The sequence below is a fragment of the Propithecus coquereli genome, unplaced genomic scaffold (assembly GCF_000956105.1).
Source record: "Propithecus coquereli isolate 6110/MARCELLA unplaced genomic scaffold, Pcoq_1.0 Scaffold104, whole genome shotgun sequence".
Classification (NCBI taxonomy): Eukaryota; Metazoa; Chordata; class Mammalia; order Primates; family Indriidae; genus Propithecus; species Propithecus coquereli.
The window spans coordinates 6,849,055-6,863,914 of record NW_012134303.1 but is presented as its reverse complement, the minus strand read 5'-3'; the positions used below and the strand labels follow the sequence as shown (position 1 = coordinate 6,863,914).

General features: G+C 38.3%; 1 protein-coding gene across 9 annotated transcripts in view; it reads right to left on the bottom strand.

Moving 5' to 3' along the window:
- TMEM164 (transmembrane protein 164) overlaps window positions 1-14,860 on the bottom strand; it is a 158,166-nt gene that overhangs the window by 95,392 nt on the left and 47,914 nt on the right. For 5 of the 9 annotated variants that reach the window (XM_012645615.1, XM_012645607.1, XM_012645636.1 and 2 more), the window contains one exon: window positions 3,732-3,781. The exons of 2 other annotated variants lie outside the window; for them this stretch is intronic. In XM_012645615.1, coding sequence (XP_012501069.1) covers window positions 3,732-3,781 — 50 coding nt within the window. Of the gene's footprint in view, window positions 1-3,731; window positions 3,782-5,730; window positions 5,805-14,860 lie in introns of those variants that run through there. 2 more of the 9 variants (XM_012645629.1, XM_012645656.1) reach the window with 2 other exon arrangements.

Below are 14,860 nucleotides of genomic sequence, written 5' to 3'. Positions count from 1 at the left end.
AAAACTTAGACGTAGATAATTTCCCAACAAAATACAAATGACCAAAATAGACCCAAAAAGATTTGAATAGAACACATTGGAAAGGTCTACCCACTGAAAAAGGCACCAAGACCAGATGGCTTCATAGATGAGTTTTATCTGACCTTTAAAGGACACATAATTTCTCAGGGTAATTAAAGTATTCCAGGCCAGAGAAGAAGAACCAGTACATTTTACATGGGCACCATAACCTTAATCCTTAATACTGATGGAAAGAATACAAAAAAAAAATGACTCCGATCTCACTTATGAATACTGAAGCAAGGTTCTAAATAAAATATAGACAAATAGCATCCAGCAATGTATCAATATAATAATACACTATGATCAGCAGGGCTCATTTCAGTATTTTAAAAGTGGTTCAAAACCTGAAAATCTATCATTGTAATAATTAATTGTATCAAAAACTTAAGTGAAAAAAACCCACATGATCAATAAATGTCAAAAAAGCATGTGATAAAATACAGCAACCATTCCCCCTTTAAAAAAATCTCTAAGTAAATGTGAAAGCTATTTAAATATAAGAGACTATTTAGCAAATACCAACAGTAAATATGGAAGAATACAGAAAACATTTCAATTTAAAATCAGTTTTAAGCAGAGCAGCCCACCATCACCATTTTATTTAACTCTGTTTGAGCTTCTAGCAAATGTAACAAAAAATGAAGTAACTGGTACAGCCATCAGAAAGAGACAAAACTGAAATAAAATTTACCAGAATTAACAAGAGAATTTGATTAACATAGCCAGAGAGAAGGTAAATATTTTTAAATCAATAACCTTTTACTATTCTAGCAAGAAGCACTTAGGAATGGAAAGAGGAAAAATATTGCACTCACAACAGGGGAAAAAAGCTGTAAGTTCTTGAGGAATAAATGTATCAAGAAAGGCATAGGGCAGATATGAAGAAAAAAATAAATCTAATCAAAAGACATAAAACAAGATCTCAACAGGTAGAAAGAAATACCATTTCTTAGATAAAAGAAGCCATATAATTTAAAACTGAAATATAAACTTAAATGCAATTCTAATTAGAATTCCAATAGGGGTTGGGAGAAGAGGGTGAGTAAAAGTGGTCTTAAAATTTCTATGTAGGAAAAAGTGCCAAAGAATAGTCAAGAAAAATATTTTTAAAAGGTAATGTAATTAATAAGATTTGCGGACATGAAAAGACACACAGATGAAACAGAATAGAGAATCTATAAGTAGATCCTAATATGTCAAACATTTAATAGCCAAAAAGATGGTAGTTCTGGTCACAGGGAAAAATAGGGAGTATTTAATATATTACTCTAGTACAAACGGTTACCCATCTTTAAGAACCAATCTCAACCAAGACTGGAAATCCAGAAGCTATACAAGAAAAGAGTCATATTTGCATATAAAAAGTATAAAAAAGTATATGGAAATATATACCATCAGCAAAATAAATACATATAGATTTGGGAAAGATATCAGTAATGATGGCAGACAAAGGGCTGATATCTAAGATATACCAAGAAGTATTACAAATGAAGACAAATACAAACAGCTCATAGGAAAATGGGGAGATGATATGAATAGACAATTCAAAGAAGAACAAATTTAATTGAACAAAAAAATGAGATAATACTGGAATTCACTAGTAGCCAAGGAATTATATCTAGATTGTCAAAATTATAAAAGAACCATAACATCTGTTGCTGATAGGGATATGAAGAAAAGAATAATCTCATATATTACATACAAAAGCAAAAAGTGAAGTATAACAGCCTGTCTTTGTAAATCAATAAGATAACACCTCCTAACATAAATATATTTTATCTATAAATATTCATATATATCTATAAACCTGTATCTACATCCATCTATCTATTTATCTATCTAAATGAAAAGCAACAATTATAAAGGCATATGCACAATGATGTTTATTTCAGCACTGGTTATAGTGGCAGAAATCTGGAAAGAAAGTAAATGTTTATTAATAGAGGAATGGCTGAATAAACTGTTGTGAATCTGTGAAATATTTTGCAGCCTGGTAAAAGAATGAAATTATATCAATACACTTTGATAGATTTATAAGATACTGTTGAGTGAAAAACCAAGAAGTATATATAAGATCCTATTTTTGTAAAACAAACAACGAACAAAGCGTTACAAAACCCACGTGTATGTGTGCATGTGTATGTGTGTGTGTGTGTCTGTCTGTCTGTGAGTGACTGACAGAGAACGGGAGAGAGAGAGAGAGAACCTATGTGCATGGAGAAAAATACAGAAAGGTACATACTGCTTTGGTAATATGCAAGATACAAGAATGGTGTGAAAAGGCAGAGAGAGCTAGGAAGCAAACAAAAAACAGGAAAAGAAAAAAAGGACCACTGTAAAAAAATAAATCCATTGATCATATTTATACATGTATATAAATATATAAATAATAAATTAAATTTAGAAAAGATGCAATAAACACCTCAATATACAATATGATCTCTGCTTATTAAAAAAGGAAAGCAATAACCAAAGTTATCTCTTGGTGGTAGCATTAAGGGTGATGTTTATTTTCTTCTTTATGTGTCTTCTGTATTTTCTGTAATGAGAATTGTAGATTTTATTTCATTTAAAAATGAAATAAAACCAATAAATGTTACTTTAAAAACATTACATTGAGTAATTGAGCTCATTTTGGAAAATCAAGGGAGGGAAACAGGGTTAAACACCCCTTTCCCTTAGGAGCTGTCCAAGTAAAGAAATATATGAAATCAGGATCCATTACCCCTCATCTAGCAGAAAGTTACTCACCTAAGGCAAGAGACTAAGTGGCTATTTCAAGGGGCTATTTGAAACAGCAAATGGGGTCCTTTTCCCCCTACGTAACACTTCAATGACTTAAGTAAATCAGAAAGCCATTTACACCACTCTCAATTATCCAAGAATCTGCTAGGCTCTTTACTTCCTGTTCCCTCCCTCTGGCTTGCGGCCATTTCACTGCTCAGGAACAGCTCCAAAACAGGGGTCAAGGAAGAGGAAAAGAGATGAAATTAATTCAGTGGATTTAGCTTCTCATTAGCAACTCTAATAAAAGGTTTGATAAGTGAGATGGTCACAATTCACAGTTAAAATGAGGGTTCCGGGACTCTTGATAATTTCATTTAAGTAAACTTGCCTTTAGAGAAACACGGTTTGCCTGCAATATACTTTAATGGATTTGATGTTTGCTATTTTTATGAAAGTCAGGACTTGTAATAAGGTGATATTTTTTCTCTCCTCACTTTAATTTGTACTTTAAGAAAAAAAACCCATCAAAACATAAGAATAATACCCTTCAATGTCAAGAATCATATCCTCAGTGGGGCAGTAGGATCACAAAACCAAGATTCTGGAGAGGAGAGAAGCTGTCTGGCCCCTAGCATGCTCTCAAGAGAAACTTTAGCAGGGCAGCAACCTTCCAAAGGAAAATGCCTTGGCCAGACAACCCCCACCACAAGGATTTGCTAAAAAGGATTTGTCAGGGCTTGACGAAAATCACATCTCCACATACAACATTTTCCTTTTTCAGTGGGCCCTCGCAGATTTTTGTTGTCCTTTGGGGAATTTCAGAGACAAAGGGGTGCAAGCCGATGGTGTTCACACCAATGTGCTCATCATCTTTTGTTATCAAACAGACAAAAATAGTCTGAATAGCAAGGGCAATAGAGCCAAAAACAATTTTCTCTTACTTGAAGACGACGGTAGCTCCCCGACATGGAGGGCAGGCCAGGAGAAAGATCTGCAATTGAAAAATTAAGAATAGTTAGCAAGCAAACGAAATGCTGGACACAGTGACACAATGTTATTTTAACAATAACAAACAAAAAATAACCAAAACTCTAACATAAAAAAAGTAATATAAAAATTTTAAAAAGGCAAGCAGGTGGTTTCCCAAAGTACGTGTTTGTGTTTGCACATGCATGCATGTGTGTGTGCACACATGTGTGTGAGAGAGACAGAGAGGGAAGTGACAAGACTCAAATTTCCAATGCTTCAATTTCATTACACAAGTAGTGAGTCTTAGAAGCTTTTAACCCAGGGCAGGTAAAAATAGATTCTGAGCATGGAACACACACACACACACACACACACACACTCACACATGCCATCTGGTTTGCCTTCCATGGGAGAAGAGTTTATCAATACTCAGCATTGCCAAATTTAGCAAATAAAAATACAGGATGCCCAGTTAAACGCAAGTTCCAGATAAACAATGAATAATGTTTTGCTCTAAGTACATCCTAAATATTGCATGGAACATATTTATATAAAACATATCCATTGTTTATCTAGAATTTGCATTTAACTGGACATCCCATATTTTATCTGGCAACCCTATCAAACTGCCACCCCCAGGTTCTAAACCTCCCTTTGATTCAATTCTTTTGTTTCAAGGCATGCCTAAGTGTTTTTACACTTCCATTCTACTCCCAGGTCAAACTAAACAAAAATAGCCTTGTCATTCTAAGAAACACATCAGTACAGTTCCCTGATACTTGGTGTGACGTAGGCCTGGGTTACAACCTTTGAAAACCTGCAGCTGTGGCAGTTTGACCTTCACCCATACAATGGTTCTCAAACATCAAGAAGGACAAAAAAAAAAATAGTCCCCAGAAGAACTTGTTAAACATACATTACTGGGTTCCCCACTAAGAATTCTGATTCTACAAGTAATGGACCCCAGGAATCTACATGTTTAACAAATGCTTCAGGAGATTCGACCACTCCTGACAGCCTGATATGCTGAATTGTTGACCTTGGACAGAATTACTACAGGAGTCAAAGACATTCAGCAAGATTAAGGATTGACAAAAGAGTGAAAGTCATATTTCTAGAGTTCCTTCACCTATAGTGACTTAATGGTATAGTTTAAAATCATTGGCATGGGTCCCTATCTTGTTGAGAGCTCTTATTAATATATATTATCTGCATTATGGGCTTGTTGACTTTGGCATGTGTATGTTCTTTAGCATTTGGATGGTCTTCAGTTCTCTCAGAGTCCACATTTAGAAGAAAAGGGTACTATAAGGAAAATCACTATAAGGAAGGACACCTACTAGAATCCCTGCCAAGAGGAAGAGAAAGAAGAATGGAAAAGAGAAAGGGTCTTAAAAAGAACATGGTCAGGAGTCCATCACCTGCGTGATACCTCACCAAATAGCCCCTCCAAGGAAACATCCACTGAAAACATGCCTTTTCCCCTACGATCAAGTTGATTAAAAGTACAAAGCCAATGATAATTACAGGTCCACAATCCTTTATTGGCAATCCCCAAATCCAAAAAGCTCTACAAACTGAACGTTTGTCTTTTTTCAAAGCTACTGTGATAGCAAAACATGACATGAACTGAGGTAAGGCTATTTATAGATTTTATTTATTCCAGTTATGGTGAATAGTCACGTTTTCCACAAAAATAATAATGTATTTGTGCGGTACTCCTCCAAACCCCACTGGGAGTAGATGTAAAATATTCTACATGCACGGTATTGTCTTTCTAAAATCCAAAAAATTCTGGTTTCTGAAATACATATCACCCTAATGGTTTTGGATAAGGATTGTAGACTTGGAATTTCAATTATCCAAACATTAATTTATCCCCACTCCCACCCCACCCCTCAGGAACAGGCCAAGAAAGAAATAAACAAAGCTGGTATTCTTTACCCCTGACCCAGCAGTAAAGTTACTCACCTTAGGCAAGGGACCAAGGTGGAGGCTGCACATAGTTACCCAGAAGCAGGCCCATCAAAGGCTACACTCAGAAGCTACAGTATAGAGAGAGGAGACAGGGGCCCCAATCACTTTGGAAAGATCCTCAATACTTCTGGAGTCACCAAAGTGTCATGCCAGCAGCCTTCCTGAGCTTCTGGAATACCCAAGACACTTCCAACATGCTAAACAGAGAAGTAAAAATGCAACACTGGGCGCTACAGTTAAATTTTACCTTTCTATACCCACAGCCAAGAGAAGATGAGCAGATTCTTGGGGGCAAATTTCCTTTATAACTCCATTTGGCTGGTTCTTATCTACAACTTCCCTATGCCAGAAGCCCAGGAACCTACTAAAGGGAATAAGCCTCCAGTCCCAATCCAATCGGTTGTTCTGTTATTGCATCAGTCAAGGATCTAACTTCGTTTGAGATAGCTAATCTAGTCTTGACTCTTAAGTGAGTTTTCCAACAGTTACTTTCATGTGGCCAAGTCATTCTAATCAGTACTTTGGCCTTTCTCATCTTGTCTGACTATTCCCATCACCAGGAGAGAGGGTATCTTTTTCAAGCAATCTTTAAATCAGATACATGTACACGTATCAAATCGGCAGATTTGAAAAAGGACCTCAAATTCATCACATTCCATTTCCAATAAACTCACGGCTTCCTTTAGCAACTTCAAAGATTTATGATACTGAATCTCTTTGCTCTGTCATGCTAGCATCACATCCATAATCGCCATCAGCCAATAGAGCCACATGAAAATAACATTTTAATTCAGAGGCCCAAGGGCCCCCAGCCTTGACCTGGAAACAACCCTGCTTTCGTCCTTGGTTGCCTTCTAACCGCCTCCAAATTTGGTAGCATGTGTTTTCAGAGAGAGAAAGCTAAACTATCCCTTCGGCTGCAAACAGAGTGGGAAGAGAGGACACTTGGAAATGCAAACAAGGACAGTGGGAAGATAATTAAGTATCTGAGCATATCCCAGCACCAACCTGGCACTTTGCATTCATGCTGAAATCTGCCCAGCTCAGCACCTGAAGCACAGAGCATGAGCAAGGAGCATACAGAGAAGTGCTGCAGAGCACTTCTACTTTCCCATCGCCTGGGAGACAGGCAGGGCTATCTTATTAAACCCCATTTTAGAGAAGAAACTAAGGGGGAAAGGTTCTGAAAAGCCTTCCGATGAGAACCCAGGTCCCCTAACTGCCAGTTCAGTGCACTTTCCACCACACACCTGACATAAATCAGGCCTCATGGGGGCTTCTTTTCTTTAGACTCTAACGCTACCCCTTAATCACATGGCACACATGGAGTCACGCCAACGGCCCCATACCTGTGCCACCAGTCAGCTCATAAGGTCTACTCTCTACAATGAGATACCTCAAAATACAAATCCAACAGGGCAGCAAATTATGTCTACACAGATGAGTTTCAGAGTCCAGCATTCCCCAAAGACAGGCTTGTTTTAGCTCCAACCTGCCTCATCCCCAGGTCTTTTGGTGGGCACTTGCAATCCTTGAATCCTTACAAAACTGAGGTCTTTTTGACTTTTTTTTCCCCCCGAAAAATCCACAGGTTCCATTCAAAACCACACTCTCAGCTTCCCCAGGAAAAATCCCTGTACCACTCCAAGATTCTCCTACTCCAAAACTTGTAAATTCAGCTAATTCAGCTCTTTCCTCAGCACCCAATATAGGTACCACTTGCTGTTCCAGTTCATCCCTTACCTCTGAACTGCTCTGGCTCCAGGTTCCCACCTTCTCTACCCAACCTCTAAGCCATCACTTGTTCTGCTTCCTATTCCTGTCCCCATAGTTGTATCAGTCCCAAGTTCACTGCCATCATTGTTCATCCTCCCATCCACTTTTGCTCCATCTCAACAATAGATTCAACAAACCCCCATCTCACAGGACCTAAAGAAGACGGATTTTGTTCTCAGGAGGAATTTTTAGTACTATGAGAACTGTAAATGGGAGAAGGGGCAGTCACCACAGACCATCCTAAATGAGGCACTAGCCAGATTAAGCAGTGAAGGGGCATGGGCAAACCAAATGAAAGGGAGGAAGAGAGTAAGAGAGGTGCAGGAGAGTGGTGTTTGGCCTAGCACACTACTTCCCCAGGCCCAGCCCTCCTGGCTCCACCTCCTGTAATGGCATGCAGCTCTCTGGGGATTCCTAAGGCCAAGAACACATAACCATTACCCACCACAGGGAAGATTAACTCACTGGGCTGCTGAAAGCCTGTCTTATGGCTCTATCCACTAATGTTCATACCCTAGGGCTCTCATCAGCTCTCTTAGGAGCACTGCAATAATCTCTTCACTGGTCTCCTACTTCCAGGCACACTTCCAAAGAGGGATCTATCTCAATTGCCCCTCTGATCTACCATTTTAAATCCTTCCATGGCTTGCTACTACCTGCAGAAAAAGCTCAAGGTCCTCAGCATGACAGACAAAGCCTTCTTTCCTCTGCACCCCGCCTATCTCTCCAGCATGACAGCCTCATGCATTATGCCAAACTGTCTCCTAATCATACTTGAGGTCAATCAATACACTCTAGCACCTCATTTTCCAATAGCTTCAATGTATTCAATTATATGGATATGCAAAGATTTACTCAACCAATATCCTCCTGTTACACAACATGTAAGTTATGTCAATATTTTCAGTTCCTTTACTATTTCCTTAGTCCACACTCATAGACTTTCTAGATCTTCAAAGGATTGAATATCCATTTTAAGGCTTTTGATCCACAATACTAGACTGCCCTCCAGAAAAGTTATTTGAATTGATACTCCCTCCAACAACATATGAGAATATGCTTTCTGCTGCAACCTGGCCAACAGGTAATTATCATTTGGTAATTATCATTTGTTTAAAAGGCAAAACACATACACACAATTAATCATTTTGATTTGTACATCTTGGATTACCAGAAATGTTACACTATTTTCTAACAGGTTTATTGGCCAGCTGTATTTCTTCTTTTGAGATGTGAGCATCTGTGCACTATGCCTATGTTTCAACTGGTGTGTTCTTTTTTTAATGAGTTATAAAGAGCTATTTATATTTAATATGTTAATGATTTTTAATACAGACAGTTTTAATACAGTTTGCCATTTATTGCAAATATTTTTCCCAGGTTGTTATTGTTGCAGTTCTGCTTATGGTAGTTTTTTGATGTATGGAAGCTTTTTTAAACTTTATGTAATCAGATGTATTTGTCATTTCCTTTATGGCTTCTGTCTGGATATCATGCTTTGAACATCTTTTACAGCCCTGGAATTATAGCATCACTTATTGTTTTCTTAATATTTTCGTAATTTTGTTTTTAAAATTTAAATCTCCAACATCAAGAAGTTGTGCCATTGCTAATCCTATTCACTCTTCCAGAATGGCTTTCCCACCTTTCATCTTATGGCTAACTCTCATTTACCCTTAAAATGCACAATTAAGGGCCGAGCCCCGCCCCCTCCCCGGGCCCCCAAGTGAGATTGCACATTAACTACTGTAAGGAGAGGAGCAGTGTTGGCAAATGTGAACTGAGAGGATATCAGTGATATTGATGAGAATAAACTAAACGCTTTTGTAACAGCAAAAAAAAAAAAAAAAAAAAATGCACAATTAAGCATCATTTTCTCCAGGAAAACTTCCCTACACTCCACAGTTAAATGCCCATCCTCAGTCTTCCCATTATTTCCCTCAGTTTACATCTTTCTGAGAATTTACCATTTTTGTCAGTCTAAGGAGATTACAAAGACGCTTCCCTCAAGAATTTAGATAAAAGGGAAATAAGAATGCCTAGTAAGAGTTAGTCTTTAAAATCCCAGACTTGAAAGACCAGATTGCAACCTGCTTAAATCACAGCTAAAGAAAGAATGTGGTTGGCCATACACTGAGGTATAAAATAAGGAGAGTTGCAAATGCATATTTGGTAGTTTCCACACCCAAGCAGTGTTCACACCCAAGCCCATAAATATCATGTTTTCTGGTCCCATTGGCAAATTCATCCCTATTAAGAGGATGGAAACAGAATACGTAGCATTGCTAAGTAGCTAAGACTACAGGCTTTAGAGTCAAGACAGACTTGGATCCACATGCTGGCTCTGTCACTTAGCAGCACTGTGGCCTTGGGCAAGAGATTGGAGGAATTTTCATCTGTAAAATGGGGATAAAAATAGTACCCGTGTCTCACAAGGTTTGGAGAGGATCAAATGAGATAAAGCAAGAGAAGCAAATGGCACAATGCCTAGCATACAACTAGGACTGAATACATAATAGCTATAATTATTCTGATTTCAATAGAAAATCTATCCCTACTATGAGCCACATCAGCGACAGCTCATATTAAAATTTTAATTTATCTAACTTCATTTGTTCTAATTCCATGCTTCCATGAGAATATTCTGATATGTTACTTGGCTTCCCTTGTCCAGCTGCCTTCAGGGAGAGAATATTTAACCCCTTAAATTCAGTTTCCTCATCTGGTGAATGGGGATTACAATAACACTATCTTATAGGGTAACTGTAAGGATTGAATGCTTAAAGCACCTAGTTCAAGTGCCTGGCACATTGTAAGGAACAAAATAAGTATGAACCATTGATAGCATCAACTTATTGGATGCCCAAACTGCAAAATCGAAATCAAGTCATGAAAAAAACATCAGATAAACCCAAATTAGGGGCATTCTACAAAGAGTACTGACCAGTACTCTTCAAAATTGTCAAGACTGTGAAAGACAAAGACTGAGGAACTGTCACAGACTAGAGGGGACTAAGGAGACATGACAACTAAATGCAATTAGGGATCCTGGATTAGATCCTGCAACAGAAAAAGGACACTTATGGAAAAACTGGTGAAGTCTAAATAAATCTGTAGTCAAGTTCACATAGCACTGTACACATGTTAATTTCTCAGTTTTAATAATTTTACCATAGTTATGCAAGACATTAACATTAGGGGGAGCTGGGTGAAGAGTATACAGGAGTAATATCTTTGCAATTCTTCTGTTAAGTCAAAAATCATTTCAAAATACAAAGTTAAAAAAAGGTACCATAATCTAAATCAATTAGCCTATCTTCGAACCTCATAGCTATTCTTGACATTCCATCCCTTTCTCACTCAGCCCCCTCATGTAGTCAGTCCTCAAGTCCTGTCATCTTGTCACTTCAACCTTTTCAATATATTTCAAATCCATCCTCACTATCTTTTCCTAGTGCAGTCCCTATCATTTTCTTAAACTACTACAGCAGTTTCCTATTTGATCTCCAGGTATCCAATGTCTCTCCTTTTTCACTCTTAATTCATACAGTATTGTTGGGTTTCTATTTTTTCTTTTAAAGACAGGGTCTTGTTCTGTCACCTGGGCTAGAGTACAGTGGCACGATCATAGCTCACTGCAACCTCCAACTCCTGGGCGCAAGCGATCCTCCTGCTTCAGCCTCCCAAGTAGCTAGGACTATAGGTGTGTGCTACCACACCCAGCTGATTCTTTAAAATTTTTTGTAGAGACAGGGTCTCGCTACGTTGCTTGGGCTAGTCACAAACTCCTGGGCTCACGCGATCGTCTTGCCTTGGTCTCCCAAAGTACTGAGATTACAGGTGTAAGCCACCATGCCTGGCCAGGTTTCTAGTCGTAAAATAGCACTGTGATTATATTACACTCCTCCTTAAAAATTTCAGATGACAGATTCATAGCAGTAATTATCAGAATCCCAGTTGACTTTTTTGTAGAAACTGACGAGCTGATTCTAAAATTCATATGGAAATGCAAGGGACCCCAAATATCCAAAACAACCTTGAAAAGAAGTAGGAGGACTCATACTACCTGATTCAAAACTTACCACAAAGTAACAGTAACAAAAACAGTATAATACTCGCATAAGGATAGACACAGAGACCAAAAGAATAAAACTGAAAGTTCAGAAATAAACCCCCACAACTGATTTTCAACAAGGGCACCAACACCATTCAATTGTGGAGAGAATAGTCTCTTCAACAGATACTGCTGAATAACTGGTTATCCACATATAAAAGAATCAAATTGAACCCCTACCTCACAACCTATATACAAAAATTCACTCAAAATCGATCAAAGACCTAAATGTAAGAGCAAAAACTATAAAACCTATGAAATAGTGCTACAACTGTGGAAAACAGTCTGGATTTACAGGGATAAATTTCATGACCTAGAATTTGGCAATGGATTCTAAGATGTGACACCAAAAGCATGAGTGACAAAAGAAAAAACAGATGAATTGGACTTCACCAAAGTTAAAATACTTTGTGCTTCAAAAGACACTAACTATTAAGAAAGTGAAAAAGACAACTCAAATAATGGAAGAAAAGATTTTGTAAATCGTATATCTGGCAGGAGTCTAGCGTCCAGAATAAACAGTTCTTGAAACTCGACAATAAAAAGACACATAACCTTCAATAGACATTGCTCCAAAGCAAACATACAAATGGCCAATGTGCCCATGAAAAGATGTTCAATATCATTAGTCATCAGGGAAATGCAAATCAAATACTCAATGAGATAACACTTTACACCCACTAGCATGGCTGAAATAAAGACAATCACAAGTGTTCACAAGGATGTGGAGAAACCCTTATACACATTGGTGGGGATATAAAATGGTGCTGCAACTTTGGAAAACAGTCTGGAAGTTCATTAAGAGGGTAAACATAGAGTTAGCATATATCTCAGCAATTCTACTCCTATACCCAAAGGAAATGAAAACCTATGTCCAACAAAAAACTTACAGACAGATGTTCACAGCAGCATTATTCGTAATAGCCAAAAGGTGGAAACAACCCAAATGTTCGTCAACAGACAAATGGATACACAAAATGTGGTTACTTCCACACAATGGAATATTATTTTGCATAAAAAAGCAAAGTACTGATACATGCTACAACATAAATGAACCTTAAAAACATTATACTGAGTGAAAGAAGCCAGTCAAAAAAGACCACATGTTGTAACAACTCCATTTACATGAAATGTCAGGAATAGGCTATTCTATAGGAACAGAAAGTACATTAGCCATTGCTTAGGGCTGGGAGGAGGGAAGGTAGGTGGGGGGTTAATAGCTAAATGGTATGGAAGTTTTTTGAGGGGTAATGAAAATGTTCTAAAATTAACTATGGTGATAGCTGCAGATATATGTGAACATACAAAAAACAATTCAATTGCACAGTTTAAATGAGTAAATTGTATGGTATGTGAATTATATCTCAATAATGCTGTTTTAAACCCCACAAATTTTGGATAGCTCCTTATTGCTTGGTGAATAAGGTCCAAACTCCTTAATTTAGCATTCAAGTCCCTCCCCTCCTGCATCATCATTTGACCCCCTCCACCATCAACATTATTACTCACTACTCCCTCTCAAGTGCCTTTCTATCCAACTGAGATGAATTATTCACCATTACTCATACACCCCTTGTGGTTTCCTTTGTCTTTCCTTTCCCTACTTTCCCCCCTGAAATTCTCCTCTCCCAACTCATCTTCACATGTTTACATTCTGCTTCTCTTACAAAGCCCCGTTCAAATGTTCCCTCCTATGCAAACACTTCCCTGTTCTTCAACCCTCACACAGTAGGCTCTAAAAAAATTATTTACTGAGAGAATGAAGGTAAGTAGAGCTTCCATATGATGGCTGTCACTGCCAGAGGATAATCCTCCTGAAGCCACAACTGTACTTCTTTTTTCCTTTCCTAGTCACAGCAGCAGCTCACTCTTTCAGCTCCCTTACTAAGTCCCTGACAATGGTTCCAAACTGGTACTCTCTGCTTCTCCCAAGACCCTGCCCTTGATGAAGAAAGCGTCGACATTACATTATGCCAGGGCCACCGAGTACAGTTGTGTAGGTTGTGCACTGCACAACCCTAGTGGCGCCATTCAATTACAGTCTATGTGAATGGCACCCTCTCCTAGGGTTGTGCAGTGCATAGCCGTTCGTGGCAGCCCTGACTGGAAACATCCCTAGTATTTGGGAACAAAGCCAAAAAGACCATACAATGAGAGAATCACTGTAACTATTAATACACTGCTGTTGAGAAGTAGGCAATTTCCAAATCTTATCAAAAGGATTACAAAGAAACTCAAGAGAATAACATACTCATAGCACACAAAGAGTATTTGCATGCAATTAGAAAACAGGAACATCTAAGAGAAAAAGTGTTACTGATGGGCCTCCAGTAATGGAAAGAGAGAAAAGGACACATATTCAGATCATACTACAAAGCTGTGACAGATAAGCAAAAAGGGATAGGTCTCGACGGCCTACCAAAGCCTACATGGTCTCTCTCATGAGATTCTTCACCTCCATTTTGTTCTAATTTTAGGTTATCAAACAAGCCTTATTTAATTTGGCTTGAGGAACCTTGCTATCAGAGAGGGCTGAAAGGCACAAGGGTTCTCATCTCTATAAAGGTCTTACTCTCATAATCAATCGATTCTTTGGCCTGATGGTTTATCAGGGAGTCTCTTGTAAGGTTGGGAAGTATGACTCAGTCTGTTAGAAACTAACATCCCTGGGTAAGCTGACAAAAATTAGGCTTTGAACCCACAAACCAAGTTGCAGAATTAGGACCCACCAAGACACAGATACTCTCAAGCTCAGCCAACTAGGCCCCCTCCCTACCACCTCAAAACTATAACCATTAATGAAAGACTCTCCAAAATGGAGAGCCATGAAGGACTGGACATATTGGTTATGACGATAGGAGAGCTGGTGGTGGAGTCCAAGGATGCCAGACGTTGAGTTTGTTTCTTCTTTTTATCCCCACTCCAGTTCAGTTCAGCCTCCCTCTTTCATATTTGCCCTACCTGGCATATTTCAGTCCACTTCTTCCACCTCCAGAGATTTCCTGGATAACCCACCCAAACTGACCATTCCTTTTCTGATCATCATTGGTACTTAACTGGTAGTATACACTAATCACTTGATTAGTCTCATATTGTTATTAATAACAATAATAATAATGGCAGCAACTATTCCTTACTGACTGCTTACTATGTGCCTGGCAGTACAGTCAACATCTTGCATGTTAGTTCATGTATTCCTCGTAAGAATCCTATTACATAAGTGATATTATTGTC